At 47.9% G+C, this 12,249-nt stretch overlaps 1 protein-coding gene across 2 annotated transcripts in view; it reads left to right on the top strand.

Annotated features, from left to right (window-relative positions):
* Nucleotides 1–9,136, top strand: part of ABL1 (ABL proto-oncogene 1, non-receptor tyrosine kinase) — an 83,542-nt gene extending 74,406 nt beyond the window's left edge. For both annotated transcript variants that reach the window (XM_074923432.1, XM_074923433.1), the window contains exons 8-11: nucleotides 1,644–1,796; nucleotides 2,432–2,521; nucleotides 2,854–3,018; nucleotides 5,400–9,136. In XM_074923432.1, the coding sequence (XP_074779533.1) occupies nucleotides 1,644–1,796; nucleotides 2,432–2,521; nucleotides 2,854–3,018; nucleotides 5,400–7,099 (2,108 nt within the window). In that variant the 3' untranslated portion in view covers nucleotides 7,100–9,136. The remainder of the gene's footprint in view (nucleotides 1–1,643; nucleotides 1,797–2,431; nucleotides 2,522–2,853; nucleotides 3,019–5,399) is intronic.
* Nucleotides 9,137–12,249: the final 3,113 nt, after the last annotated feature.

Below are 12,249 nucleotides of genomic sequence, written 5' to 3'. Positions count from 1 at the left end.
AATAATCTTTAGAATGAAATGAGGAGAAACAGAGGGAAAATTTGATGACAAAGGGTTGAAGAGCCCTGAGGTGCTGGTGATAAGAGTAGGCTTAGCTAAATGGAGCCACATTCTATCAAATCTGACCACAGAAAATCTCATTGTACTTTTTATCAGTCTTTCTTTGGGTTTTATATCTCTAACATAGCTGTTGGTGAAATTCTCAAAAGTGCCCAGTGACATGACATAGAAGTTTGTGGGATGTGGTCCCAAAGGCACGTGGAAAATGTTATCCTGAGCATCTCCTATATATTAAAAACCAGATAGTAGCGAAGCAGCGATGAAGTTTTCTGGAGTTTGATGAAACTGTGCAAGGAAAGGCTTTATTTTGAAGAAACTTTCAGGTAGACGGCTGATGCAAAATGTTTTATAGACAATGCAGGAAAACCTGACACAGCTTCCCAAGGAGTTGATCAAGGTGTTTTTTCTGCTTTGGACTTGCACATGGTGGTGTTGGCTGCTGCCATGTATCTGCCACAGTCTCAAGGATGCTGCTGTATTGCTGTGGTGGCTGGAGGATTTGTTGCATTTAAATAGTAGAGTGCTCGGGGAGAAAAGATCCAAAAGGAGTATTGTGTATCTTTAATTAGGGTTAGGTTAACCTTGCATAGTGAGAGTTGGGGTGGTGGACTTGGGGATCTGATTAGAGCAAGCCGGACATCCCTGGAGGCCACGGCTGCTGCTGGGCCTGCCAGAGCTTAGATGCTTTCACCTCACTGCCTCAAGACAGCAATCGAAGAAAATTGTGCACAGAGATGTTTAATGTAAATTGCCCTTGGTGGCGTTACCATGTAATGCGATGTGATTTCCTTACTTATGCGGAATTGTAATCGCTTTCTCTTCAGGTTAAGAACAGAATAGGGTGACTGAACTAATTACATGCAGGTTGTTGAACTGGCGTTGAGTCTATTCTGCGTGCCCGACTCCTGGGTTAGCTGCCTGACCCTGGTGCTGACCTGCATCCCCACCGACTTCTGGGACTTGAATGCCTCGCCTGTTCCAAGACCCTTTTCATTCTCTCCCTTTTCCTGTTCAGCTCTCCCTGTGACCAGAATGTCTCACCCTCATCCTGTCTATAGTTGGTAATAACTGTTGAAACTTTACTCTCACTGCTGCCTCCCAGGTTTCCCCTCTAGACCACACTGCAGCTAAACAAGGGCACCCCAAAAACATTGAGCTATCAAAATGTGTGAGTCCTCTAGGGAGAGGCTGCAGATGAGAGGAGCTGTCAAATTGAGGGAGAGACTGCAGTGCAGCAGTGAAATGGTTTCAGCTAATCCGCTGTGAAGTCTCTTAATTGTGCCTTTAATAGGACTTGAAGGATCTCAAGGCGTTCAGGTTTGAGACAACTGATACATTGAAAATTAGTCTAATTCTACCCTGTCATATCGCAGGAGACCTGTCTGTGCTGACGAAGAGGCTTGTTACGCTTCTTTAACATTTAAGCTGCTGCCGAGTATCCGATCTGAGCCACCCAGAGCTGGTTTAAGCGTGCAGCAGTGTTTAGTGACTACTCCCACTAAACATCCTCTCAAATTTGAGATGAAGGCACAGTTTATTGATTTTTTTCCTCTTTTTTTTTTTTTTTTCCTTCTTCACTGCAGCCTTTGGCGTTCTGCTGTGGGAAATTGCAACCTATGGTATGTCCCCTTACCCTGGGATTGACCTGTCTCAAGTCTATGAGCTGTTGGAGAAAGACTACCGTATGGAGCGCCCTGAAGGCTGTCCTGAGAAAGTTTATGAGCTCATGAGAGCATGTAAGTGTTCCTCAACCTTGCAAATGCTGCTTTTTAGCTCTGCAGAGGTGCAGTAAAAGTGCCAGGATCTAACCACATACAGCAAGGCAGGAGAAAACCCCCTGCCAGTTCCAGTGAAGGTGCAGTGGTGTGTAGAAATGTTTGGTTAAAACTGCTTTCCCCGGAGGATGAACACGCTTCTCTACTGGGAGCACACAGGCCTGGGGGAGAGATTTATTGTTCATCTCAATGTTTTCTTTGTCTCCTTTTCCCTGACAACTTAAAGAAAAGCTTGTGCTCTAAGGATGAAGCAGAAGCTTCATTAGGTTTCTTACAGGACTGACTGTTACTCTTCCACTGTGGCCTTTTGGTACGTGACTTAGTGTGATACATTTTTTTCCAGCGGTGCTCAGCACCTACTGTTACACACTGACATGGAAACCTGATTTAAAGGGTGCTGGGTGTCTGCAACCATCACTGAGCCAAAGTGGTTGCAGATACACAGCACCTTATAAATCAGGTTTCCATGTCAGTGTTTTATCTCGCTCATTTTATAAAAGGGGAACTGCAATAGCTGGCTCCTCCTGGTGTGGTGTACTGAATGTCTAATGCTGGTGGGAAGTTTTGAGTGGTGGTGGATTTTTTTTTTTTTTCAGGTTGGCAGTGGAGCCCTTCCGATAGACCCTCCTTTGCTGAGATCCATCAGGCCTTTGAAACGATGTTTCAGGAATCCAGCATATCAGATGGTAGGTCTGGGTCCCTCTTGGACCAGCAATTCCAGGGATGGGAAAAGGGCAGCTGCATCCATAACTCTGCATGTTGTTCATAGGCTGCTTTGCACCAAAACTCAGTCCTAGCCTGTACTGTCTGGTGTAAATGGCATAGAAAGCAGAGGTGCGTTTACATGTGGACTTTTTTCTGTGCATGCGTCTGATTTTAAAGGGCCAAATGGCCAAACAACCTCAAGGAACCTCTACTTTGTGTTGTTTGCTTTTCTGTTGTGCTATTAACTCTGAACAGTGGAATAGTTTTTATCTTCTGTTGATTGCAGTGATTGTTTTTCTTCTGTGTGTTACAGAAGTGGAGAAGGAATTGGGAAAGAAGGGCATGAGGAGTGTAGTTAGCAATTTCCTCCAAGCCCCAGAGTTACCAACCAAAACACGAACATCGAGGAGAGCTGCTGAAAGCAAAGATGCCAACGAGGGCTTGGAGACTGCACATGCTCGAGGCCAGGGGGAATGTGGTAGGTTTTAATTCAAATTATTATTCCTTCAGGAAATACAGAGGAAAACAAAATGTATGTCCAGCTCCAGGTCTTTACCTAGGCAAAGCTGTGTCTAATAACAGGTGCCATCTTTCTGTACCAGTATTGTTTCTGGGTGACAGGCTGCTGAGTTTGCTTTCTGAGGTTCAGAACTCCTTTTATTATTTTTTGCAAAGGTAGATTGTTAATCTTGGGACCAGATACAGCAGCTGGGAGTGTGAATCCTTAACTGGTTGAGGGATAGGCGCTGTATCTGCCGTTGCTTAGAGAAGCCCTAGGACTTCTTTTAACTTAATGGCTGTTGCCTGCAGCTCCCTATAGACCAGAGCCTGAGCACAGAGCTCTCTGATCGTATCCTCTTTCCATTCCCTGGTAGGAGCTATCGGTGAGATCTCCCACTGCATCTGAGTGCTGGGTAATCTGCTGTGTTCAAGCCACTTTACACTACCCCGCTGCATAATTTAAAGCAGGACGATTGCTCGGGTTTAACAAGCCCCATAAGGGAGGTGTCTTCACTGTTCCACCCTACCAGATCTGTGCTTGCAGCACTGAAGGGTATTACTCCTGGCAGGTACCAAATATAATTTCAGCAAGGGACAAAGAGGTATTTACAGGCTCTTCCATGAAATTAAACTCTCTTTCAATCAGTTTCTTCAAGAACTTATCTTCCATTCTGAGGTAATAAAAGCAGTGGTAAAACGCAGAATGTATATAGTAGATTTGTATCTAGCTCATTTGAAAAATAATACAGTAAACCAAAATATACAGTGTTTTTTTCCAGCTCCTGTTGAGGCTGCCTGCTCTGACCATTCATGTGACTGACCTTTTTTGTGTAATGTCAGGTTCACCTAGTAGTACATGTTTCAGTAGCAGATGTACATCTAGACAAAGAGGGAGAAAAAAGAGGGGATGTAAAATGTTGGAAAAAAGGAAGTATTAGTGACTTAGAAAGGAAGGTTATGTACCATATATAGGAAATGTAATTGCCTAGTATTACAAGCTTTGAAGTAAAATAACTTCATTTAAATACTTAAGGGCTTTGAGAGAGTCAAGTGCAGCAGGAATAATATGATTTTAACGTTATGCTGGGAATCATTTCACTCTTTATTGTGAAAGAAAATATTTCACATTAAAGTTTTATTGCAGTTTCCCCTTCAATTGTCCATGTTTCCATAGCAAGTCCAGCAGCTGGCAGCTGATCCTCAGTGTGAACTGCTAGTTTTCTCCAGATCTCTGCAGCTCCATGGTGTCTAGACACAGTAAGGCCATGGCCTCCCAGAGTGCTGCGAGAGCTCTTCTGCTTGTCCAGGTCCCCATAAGTTGTTGTGTGGGAGTGGTTTAACTGCACATGGTCCTGTGGAAGCATGCTGTCTTCTCAGAGGACACAGCTATTTTTCTTCAAATTCTCTCTCCTCAACCAAAATGCTACCCACAGCATGTTGATCACCTCTGTGTGACTAAGAAGCATCCTCCTTTTCCCCTATGACTTTGCTTCGTCTCCCTTCTTACCACCTAGTTGAGGTGTAAATGCATACGCTGCCATGAAAATGTTCCTCCTTTGAATTAGAACGCTGTCTGAGCACCTGGCCTGTGAATGAGACCCCCTGTCAGTCAAATCAGTCAAATACAGACACCTTCAAGACTTTTTATAAATTTATTATAAGCCACTATTCATTTTTAAATACCCCTTGTAAGTGGAGAAAGGTCACCTCATCATTTCCTTCTAGAGCAGCGCTGTTGAAGGAGGCCGTTACTACCACTTTACTCCACTATTGTACAAAGCTGGCCATCTTCGCAGTGGTACGACCTGAAGTGTTCAGCTGTGGAAGGGTGTCGTGATTTCTGCTTGTGAAAAAGTTATTTCCCACAAGGGATGACATCAGGAAAGGAGGAATATCAGAATCTAAATGAAGAAAGAGACTGGGGATGGAGGTGGGGTACAGAGATGTCTTATTAATTCAGAGGGTCAGCTATTCAAAAGACAGCAACAGCACAGGGACTAAAGCAAAGGCCTCTTAATATTTATCTTCCTCACAGTTGAAGTTTAGACAAGTCTCCTGATGTGAGGGTGGGAATCTGAACATAAACATTTTGTGTTTGCTGTTTAAATTGGAAGCCTACAGGGAAAGTAGTTTGGCAGCTGAGTCCTGCAGAGGACCACCTCAGAAATGAATGTATGCAGTTAGGGACCACGTTCAGTCCCGGCTTGAGAGTGGGTGTTCTTGCTTTACTTCTGAAGTTGTCTCTCTTTACAGAACCTGCACCTTTTGGAGGTGCTGCAGTGCTTTGGTTCTGGAACAAAACCGATTATTCTGGCTGTTGAAGCGATGCTCAGTTAGACTCTTTTCCTTCCCTTGCAGACCCTCTGGATCATGAACCTGCTATTTCTCCCTTGCTCCCACGGAAGGAGAGGGTGGCCCTGGAGAGCAGTTTGAACGAAGATGAGAGACTGCTTCCGAAAGACAAAAAGCACAACCTCTTCAGCGCCCTTATCAAGAAGAAGAAGAAGACTGCCCCTACCCCTCCGAAAAGGAGCAGTTCCTTCAGAGAGATGGACGGCCACTCAGACCGCAGGGTGGGTGGGGAGGAGGAGGGCAGGGATGCTGGCAACGGAGCTTTCATTGCCCCCCCCGCAGATGCAGCTGACCCCTCCAAGTTTCAGAGTCCAAGCAATGGGGCTGGTGTCACCAATGGGGTTGTTGCTGGGAACTCTGGATTTTTATCTCCCCATTTGCGGAAGAAGTCCAGCACGATGAGCAGCAGTCGAGGGGTGGCTGGTGAAGAGGAGAGTAGTTCCAACTCCAGCAAGCGCTTCTTAAGGTCCTGCTCAGCTTCCTGTGTGCCCCACGGAGCAAAGGACACAGAGTGGAAATCTGTGACTCTGCCCCGCGATTTGCAGTCCACGGGACGCCAGTTTGATTCCTCCACTTTTGGGGGACACAAAAGTGAAAAGCCAGCACTGCCTCGGAAGCGGGCAAATGAGGCCAAGACTGACATTGCTGTCAGGGGAACAGTGACCCCTCCTCCACGGCTGCTTAAGAAAAATGAAGAGACCACTGATGATGTGTTCAAAGATGTAGAGTCAAGCCCTGGCTCCAGCCCTCCCACTCTGACGCCAAAACTTGGCCGTAGGCAACCTGCTGCCCCTCCTTCCTCCAGCGTGCTCCACAAGGACGATGGAGTCAAATCCAGTGCCTTAGGGACCACTGTGACGATGGACCAAGGTTCTGCTGCCAAACCCAACCCTGCTGGGTTCGTGGGTGCCAGCAAGGCTTCCTCTGAGGAGCCGCGACTGAGGAGGCTCAAGCAGAGCTCAGAGTCGGCAGGGAAGGACAAAGGGAAGTTATCGAAGCTGAAACCAGCCCCGCCGCTTCCGCTCTCTTCGTCCTCCATTGGCAAGCCCGGGAAGGTTTCTCACAGTCCCAGCCATGAAGCAGCAGCAGATGTGGTGTCTGGGCCGAAATCCAAACAGTTGACTCAGGTTGGAGAGGCTGCGAGCAGCGATGCTGTCAAGCCAAACCAGTCAGGGGAAGGTGTGAAAAAGCTGGGGATCCCCTCTGTACCAAAGCCACAGTCCTCTACGAAGCTGCTGATGAGCACAGCAGCCCCAGCTGCCTCTTCCTCATCTGTACCCTCTGCCCCAGGCGGGGACCAGCCATCATCTACAGCCTTCATCCCTCTCATATCCACCCGGGTCTCGCTGCGGAAGACCCGGCAGCCCCCGGAGAGGATTGCCAGTGGCGCCATCACTAAAGGGGTGGTGTTGGAAAGCACTGAGGCTCTACGGATCGCCATCAGTAAGAACTCTGAACAAATGGCAAGCCACAGCGCCGTCTTGGAGGCTGGCAAGAACCTCTACACCTTTTGTGTGAGCTACGTGGACTCCATTCAGCAGATGAGGAACAAATTTGCCTTTCGGGAGGCCATCAATAAGCTGGAGAATAACCTACGGGAGCTTCAGATCTGCCCAGCAACGGCTGGCAGCGGTCCTGCAGCCACCCAGGACTTTAGCAAACTTCTCAGTTCAGTGAAAGAAATCAGCGACATTGTTCAGAGGTAGCAGAAACCAGGTTAAAAATAAATAAATCAATCAATCACAATGGGCCAAAGCCAACTGTGGAGGAGAGCAACATGTGTGGACTGACAAAGGACTGGGGTGTTCAGGTTAGGGCTGTGCAAAAGACACAGACTGTAAATGGATGCCCCAGCTCCAAAGACAGGGCTGTGTTCAAGAGGCACTTTCCACCCTCTTAACCCAGATTCCCTGTGTTTTATATACTTGTAATCGTCTTATCTGTGGAGTTCTTGCCTTGTGGACTACAAGTCTAAATGCTGATGTCACACCATGCCTTTTTATTAATATTTTATTGTTCTGGACAGACCGTTAAGACTGAAGCCAGACTGATGGACACTGAGATGCCATCCTCCTCAGGAGGACTTTCTACTGCATTTTCATCCCCTCTCTCTGCCCCACTGTACACAAGGATGAGTGTCTGAATAGCAATATACCCACTGTTTCCTGGGAGAGTTGCAGCACATGTCCCTGGCCCGAGTCTTGACATTTGTCTGACATTAGTGCAACAGATTTGGTGCTTGGGAGGGAAGGGGGGAAAACTGTTAATGTAAGGTTTTTTAAATGACAGAATGCTACAGGTGATGGTTGCTCAAATTCTTCCTATGATTCCACCTGCTGCCCTTCGTTTCTGTTTTTTCAGTAATTTCTTAGTTGAGCCCAGATGAATTGCTTGGGTTCAGAATGTTGCAGACAGCGCCTGCTAACGTAGTGGCACAGGAGCCTGTTTCCGGATCTCCCTTGGGAGCGAAAAAGGACTGGAGAAGGTCTGACGAAGGACGTGCCATCGCGCTCTCGTGCCATCTCACGTTAGTCGGGCTGGCGTTTGGGGCGGAGGGTTGCAGGGGTTGGGGAGCAGTAGGCTGGTGCTGGCCAGGGCATCGCTCCCTGACAGACAGGGGGGTTGCAGCCGGGGGGACGTGGCTCAGGGCGAGTTCAGAGATACCACCCTGCCTCCAGCAGTTGTTTCAGCAGAGCTTGCACGCATCGCAGATGGGCGAGAACTGCTCTTTCTCTAGTTGAATTTCCAGCTTTTTGTTCTGTGAATGGAGGTGGGACCTGGCTTCTGCCCTCCCGTAGAGACCCGTGCTTTGAGGGGCTGTGGTGCCTCCCTTTCCATGCCAGGGTTAACCCCCCGTGAAGAGTTCAGAAGCCAGTATTTTGGGGTTAAAACCATCACTACCTTCATGCCAGTGTGGTTCCATCCAGCATCAAACAAGGATCTGTGAAGACTACAGACATTTCTCTTGGGTGCATCTCCCGAGGAAACTGCCACAAAACGCTGACAGCAGGACTTCTGGGCTTCCTTTCCAAGGTCCTGTGACCTTCCCAACTAATGCAACATGACTGGGAACTAACTGTGACTTGTGACAATAGTGAAAGAACAAGGTTTAGGGCTATTAACAGTGCAATTTAACTCCTCTTAACAGTTCCAAACAAGAGAAAAAAGCATTTTCCATGTCCTGTTCCCCTGTAACTCTTGTGACCCCTCTTGTGTATCTTAAACACTAATTGCCTTCAATTGTATTTTATTCTGTTCTCTTTGGAACTGTTTGTTTTGTATATGATTTCTAGTAGTTCAGTCGTGTGTGTTCACGCCACTTCTCGCCCTCACAAACAGCCGTGACTTAACACGTGGTAAATGTTAAGAAAATACACACTTCTGCCACAGGCTGCCTTTAAAAATGTAAGGAAAAAACAAACAAACCAACCAACCCTTGGACTGTCTCTTTTCTGGAGGTACTGTTTTTACTTTGATAACATATTGTGCCACTATATTATACATTTGTATCTCGTTATTACACACTTTTGTAGACTTGTCTTTTTTACAGTGTGTAAATAGCTCTGTCCTTCATCTCTGTGATACTTAAGGGGGTTGTTTCCCCTTTAATTTGGTCCAGTACAGATTGTTTCTGTACACGACTTTCAATTCTTTCTCCTTTCTCTCTCTGTTTTTCATTTTTTTGATTTATTTTTTATTCCAGTCTCTCTTGCGTAGTATATTTAAAAATAAATCAATGTTGAGGAAAACCTGTGTTTGTCTGTTAGCAAGGCTTTTCAAACCCAGTTACCTCCCCTTAGACTCCACATCTGAAAAGAGGAGTTCCCTGTTGGGGTGGTTCACTGGGGCCCTTTGGCACAGCAGGCTGGCCAGAGCCAGGCAGCAGCACCTTTCTGTGTCCTTTGGGTCTGGCTTTGAGAAGTCAGGAGAGAAAAAAAAAGATTGTGCCATCATCTCCTTTGCAGCAAAGACTTTGCAGTTGTCTTCAATGAGATTTAAATAAGAGATTTGAGTTTAAACTTTTCTTCCTGTTAATTGTATTCTGTAATTCAGCTGCTGTTGTGTTTTCCTCTTCCTCTGCTGTGGAAGGACCCGTGAGTTTCTCTCCTCAGATGGTTCTGGCTGCTCCCTCCCTCATTTCTTGTTGTCCAGGCTTGTTTTCTGTTTGCAGACCTTCAGCCTTTCCAGCAAATCTTTAGGGAGGGACATATCCAGGTACTAAGCAGCCTCTAAAACAAAATACTGCCTTGATTAATTAAGATGCTAAAGACCAAAAAAGGATGAGAACAAAGCAAGGGCAGGTGACAGTGAGTGCTGTGTTGCTCAGTGATGTTTTAGAGTCACAACCCAGCTTGACCGATTTCTAATCACCTCAACCAGTCCCTGCTGAAATCTGTCAGTCCTGGCGCAGGAGCTGCTCGCTTGTGGGCCATGGGAACAAGGCTCATTGGAAACCTTGGTGTGACAGCGATTGCACTGGGTCACTTCTAAATGAGCCTGAAGATGAAAAGAGGAGCAGGAGGTTGCTGTTGGCAAGGGTAAGTGCAATTAATGGCCTGCACTTGGCAAGGCTCAGGCTACTTTTCAGCAAAGTGGTGTGGTGTCCAGTGACCGTACATGCAGGGCTACAAGGTGTTCCTGGTGGTTTTGTGACAATGATCCTGGCAAAGATCAGTGTCCAGGCTGCTCTTTGTGTACATCTCCAGCAGAAAGGCTTGAATAGGGTGAATAGTTGTGGGCTGAGGGAAGATAGAGAAGCTTAACCTGCCCCTAAATGCAGTCACTCCTGGTGATCTCCATCACTGCTTGCTTAGGGACCAGTCCATGGTGGTGTGGGAAGGCAGAGGCCAGTTGACCTGGCTGGGGAAAGCCCTGGGATCTGTAGTGTTGGGAGTGAAAGAGAGGGGATTAAAGGCTAAATTTAGCCGAGTACAGTAGGAGTTGATTTAACAGATCAATGCATTTAACAGTTTGATTGCTCCAATTTTCAAGGCTATTGAGCTTGAAAGTGAGAGAGCTCTTGGGGAAAAATAGCTGTGTTTGTGTTTTTGTTTTGGTTTTCATGTCTTTGAAATGACAATGTTCACCCTTTTTAAGTTTTTCTTTAATGTCATCCTGCCTTTTGTTGAGAAGTTGCTTGTCACAAGATGTGGTCAGTGTTTTATGCTCACTCTCTTTCTCAAAAGAAAAGTTATTAAAGATAGGCTGGTATGGCAGCCTGTCTTGTAGATGCGCTGCTGGACCAGCAGCACTCAGGTGTGCGGGAGCACTGCCTGGCCCCAGGGGGCCAACTGACAGCCTCTTCCTTGTCTGACGTTAATCCTTTCATGATTGAAAAAAGGAAAATATACCCAAGCTCTGTGTCACATCTGAAGAGTTCATGGCATTGTGCACATGTAAAAGCGGGCTGGCAGAGGAGCAGGATGGGCTCCTGGGTGAGGGTGAGCCCTGGCCTGGGCAGGTTGCTGGAAATGATGCTCCCGATCAGCCTGGTCAGCCCTGCTGCCTTGGCAGTGGCCTTGGTTAGCCACGGGGTTAGGGACTACAGCCCTGCAAGTCATTTGGCTGTTTTAGGCTGGGCTCAAAACTGTCCTCCCTGACAGTGGAGTACTGCTCGGTGTTTTTTCAATGGTAGATCCAGCTCAGCCAAAAGTTTACCTGCAAACGAAGCCTACGCTGAACTGTTTTCCCAGCCATTGCCCCCCTGTTGAAGGTTGTGTGTTTGTTCTAACATCCAGCCTGCTGATAAAGGTCCTTCATGTGCTCCCAAAGCTGCGGTGCTGAATGACCCAGTTATGATGCATTAGCCTCTTCATGAGTCCCTTGGACAGGATTAAATCGGGCTCTTTCTCTACAGAGGACTACTTGGGTTTCTGAGATTTGCAGTGCCCGTTGTGTGTGTGTTTGTAGTGCTGCAGGGCTGCTCGGGGTGGAGGAAAGATGCGGAGCAGCCTGTGTGAATGGAGTGGATGAGCAGAGATGGGGCTGGGGCAAGGACAAGGGTTGTACCCTGGTCAGGGAAGGATAACAGCGTTTTATAGAGGGTCCCAGCAGTGGTGATGTTGGCAGTAAGTGTCTGCGTCGGTCCTTGCTGACTGGGTTGGCCTTGTGTGGAAGAATCCAGGGCCCATTTGGTGCTGTCCCTTTGCGGGTTGGCTCATGGGGCAGGTGGTTGGTGCCAGCGCTCGGGCAAGTTGTCCCCGCTGTGCCACAGTGAATCCAGCTCCTCACGGCTGGGTGTGTGGGTGGGCTGGGAGCTCTTCAGCTCTTCAAGGTGTTGGGGGTCTGGGTGACCCCTGGGAGGGGAGGAATTGGGGGGGTGTGGGTGTATGTTCCCTTGGGAACTGGATGGGAGACACCATGTCCAGCGTGCAGGGATGGGCTTTCCAGCCTCCTGGGGGTTGCTCCTGCTGTGTTCCCCACTCTGGGACAACACCCCCAAAGGTCAGGCAGTTATTTTCCATTCACTTTTACCTCCTCCTCCCCCCCCCCCCCCCCCCAACCTCAATCACCAAGCAGCAATAGCAAAAAGCCTGGAGCACTGCCTTTGCCCAAGCACATCAGCCATCCTAACGCGTGCCAAGGGTGCTCCGGGGCTGCCGCAGCCCCTCGCCTGCCCCCCCGCCCCCCCCTGCAGCCTGTTGGGAGCCCCTTTCCTCCTGGCGGGTGATGGCATCGCCTCCATGGCACAGAGCTGCCCGTCAAGGAGCCCCCCGGGCGCTTGTGCTGAGCCTGGCACTGTCCCACCTGCCAGGTAAGCACTGTGGGAAGCGCTGGCTTTTACTTTTAAATCAGTTATACAGAGGGTTATCGTGCTTCAATCAAAGCCTCATTATACGTGGGGTTTTATCATGCT

The sequence above is a fragment of the Athene noctua genome, chromosome 20 (assembly GCF_965140245.1).
Source record: "Athene noctua chromosome 20, bAthNoc1.hap1.1, whole genome shotgun sequence".
Classification (NCBI taxonomy): domain Eukaryota; kingdom Metazoa; phylum Chordata; class Aves; order Strigiformes; family Strigidae; genus Athene; species Athene noctua.
The sequence above is the reverse complement of the archived record's forward strand: the minus strand, read 5'-3'. Positions and strand labels throughout refer to the sequence as shown.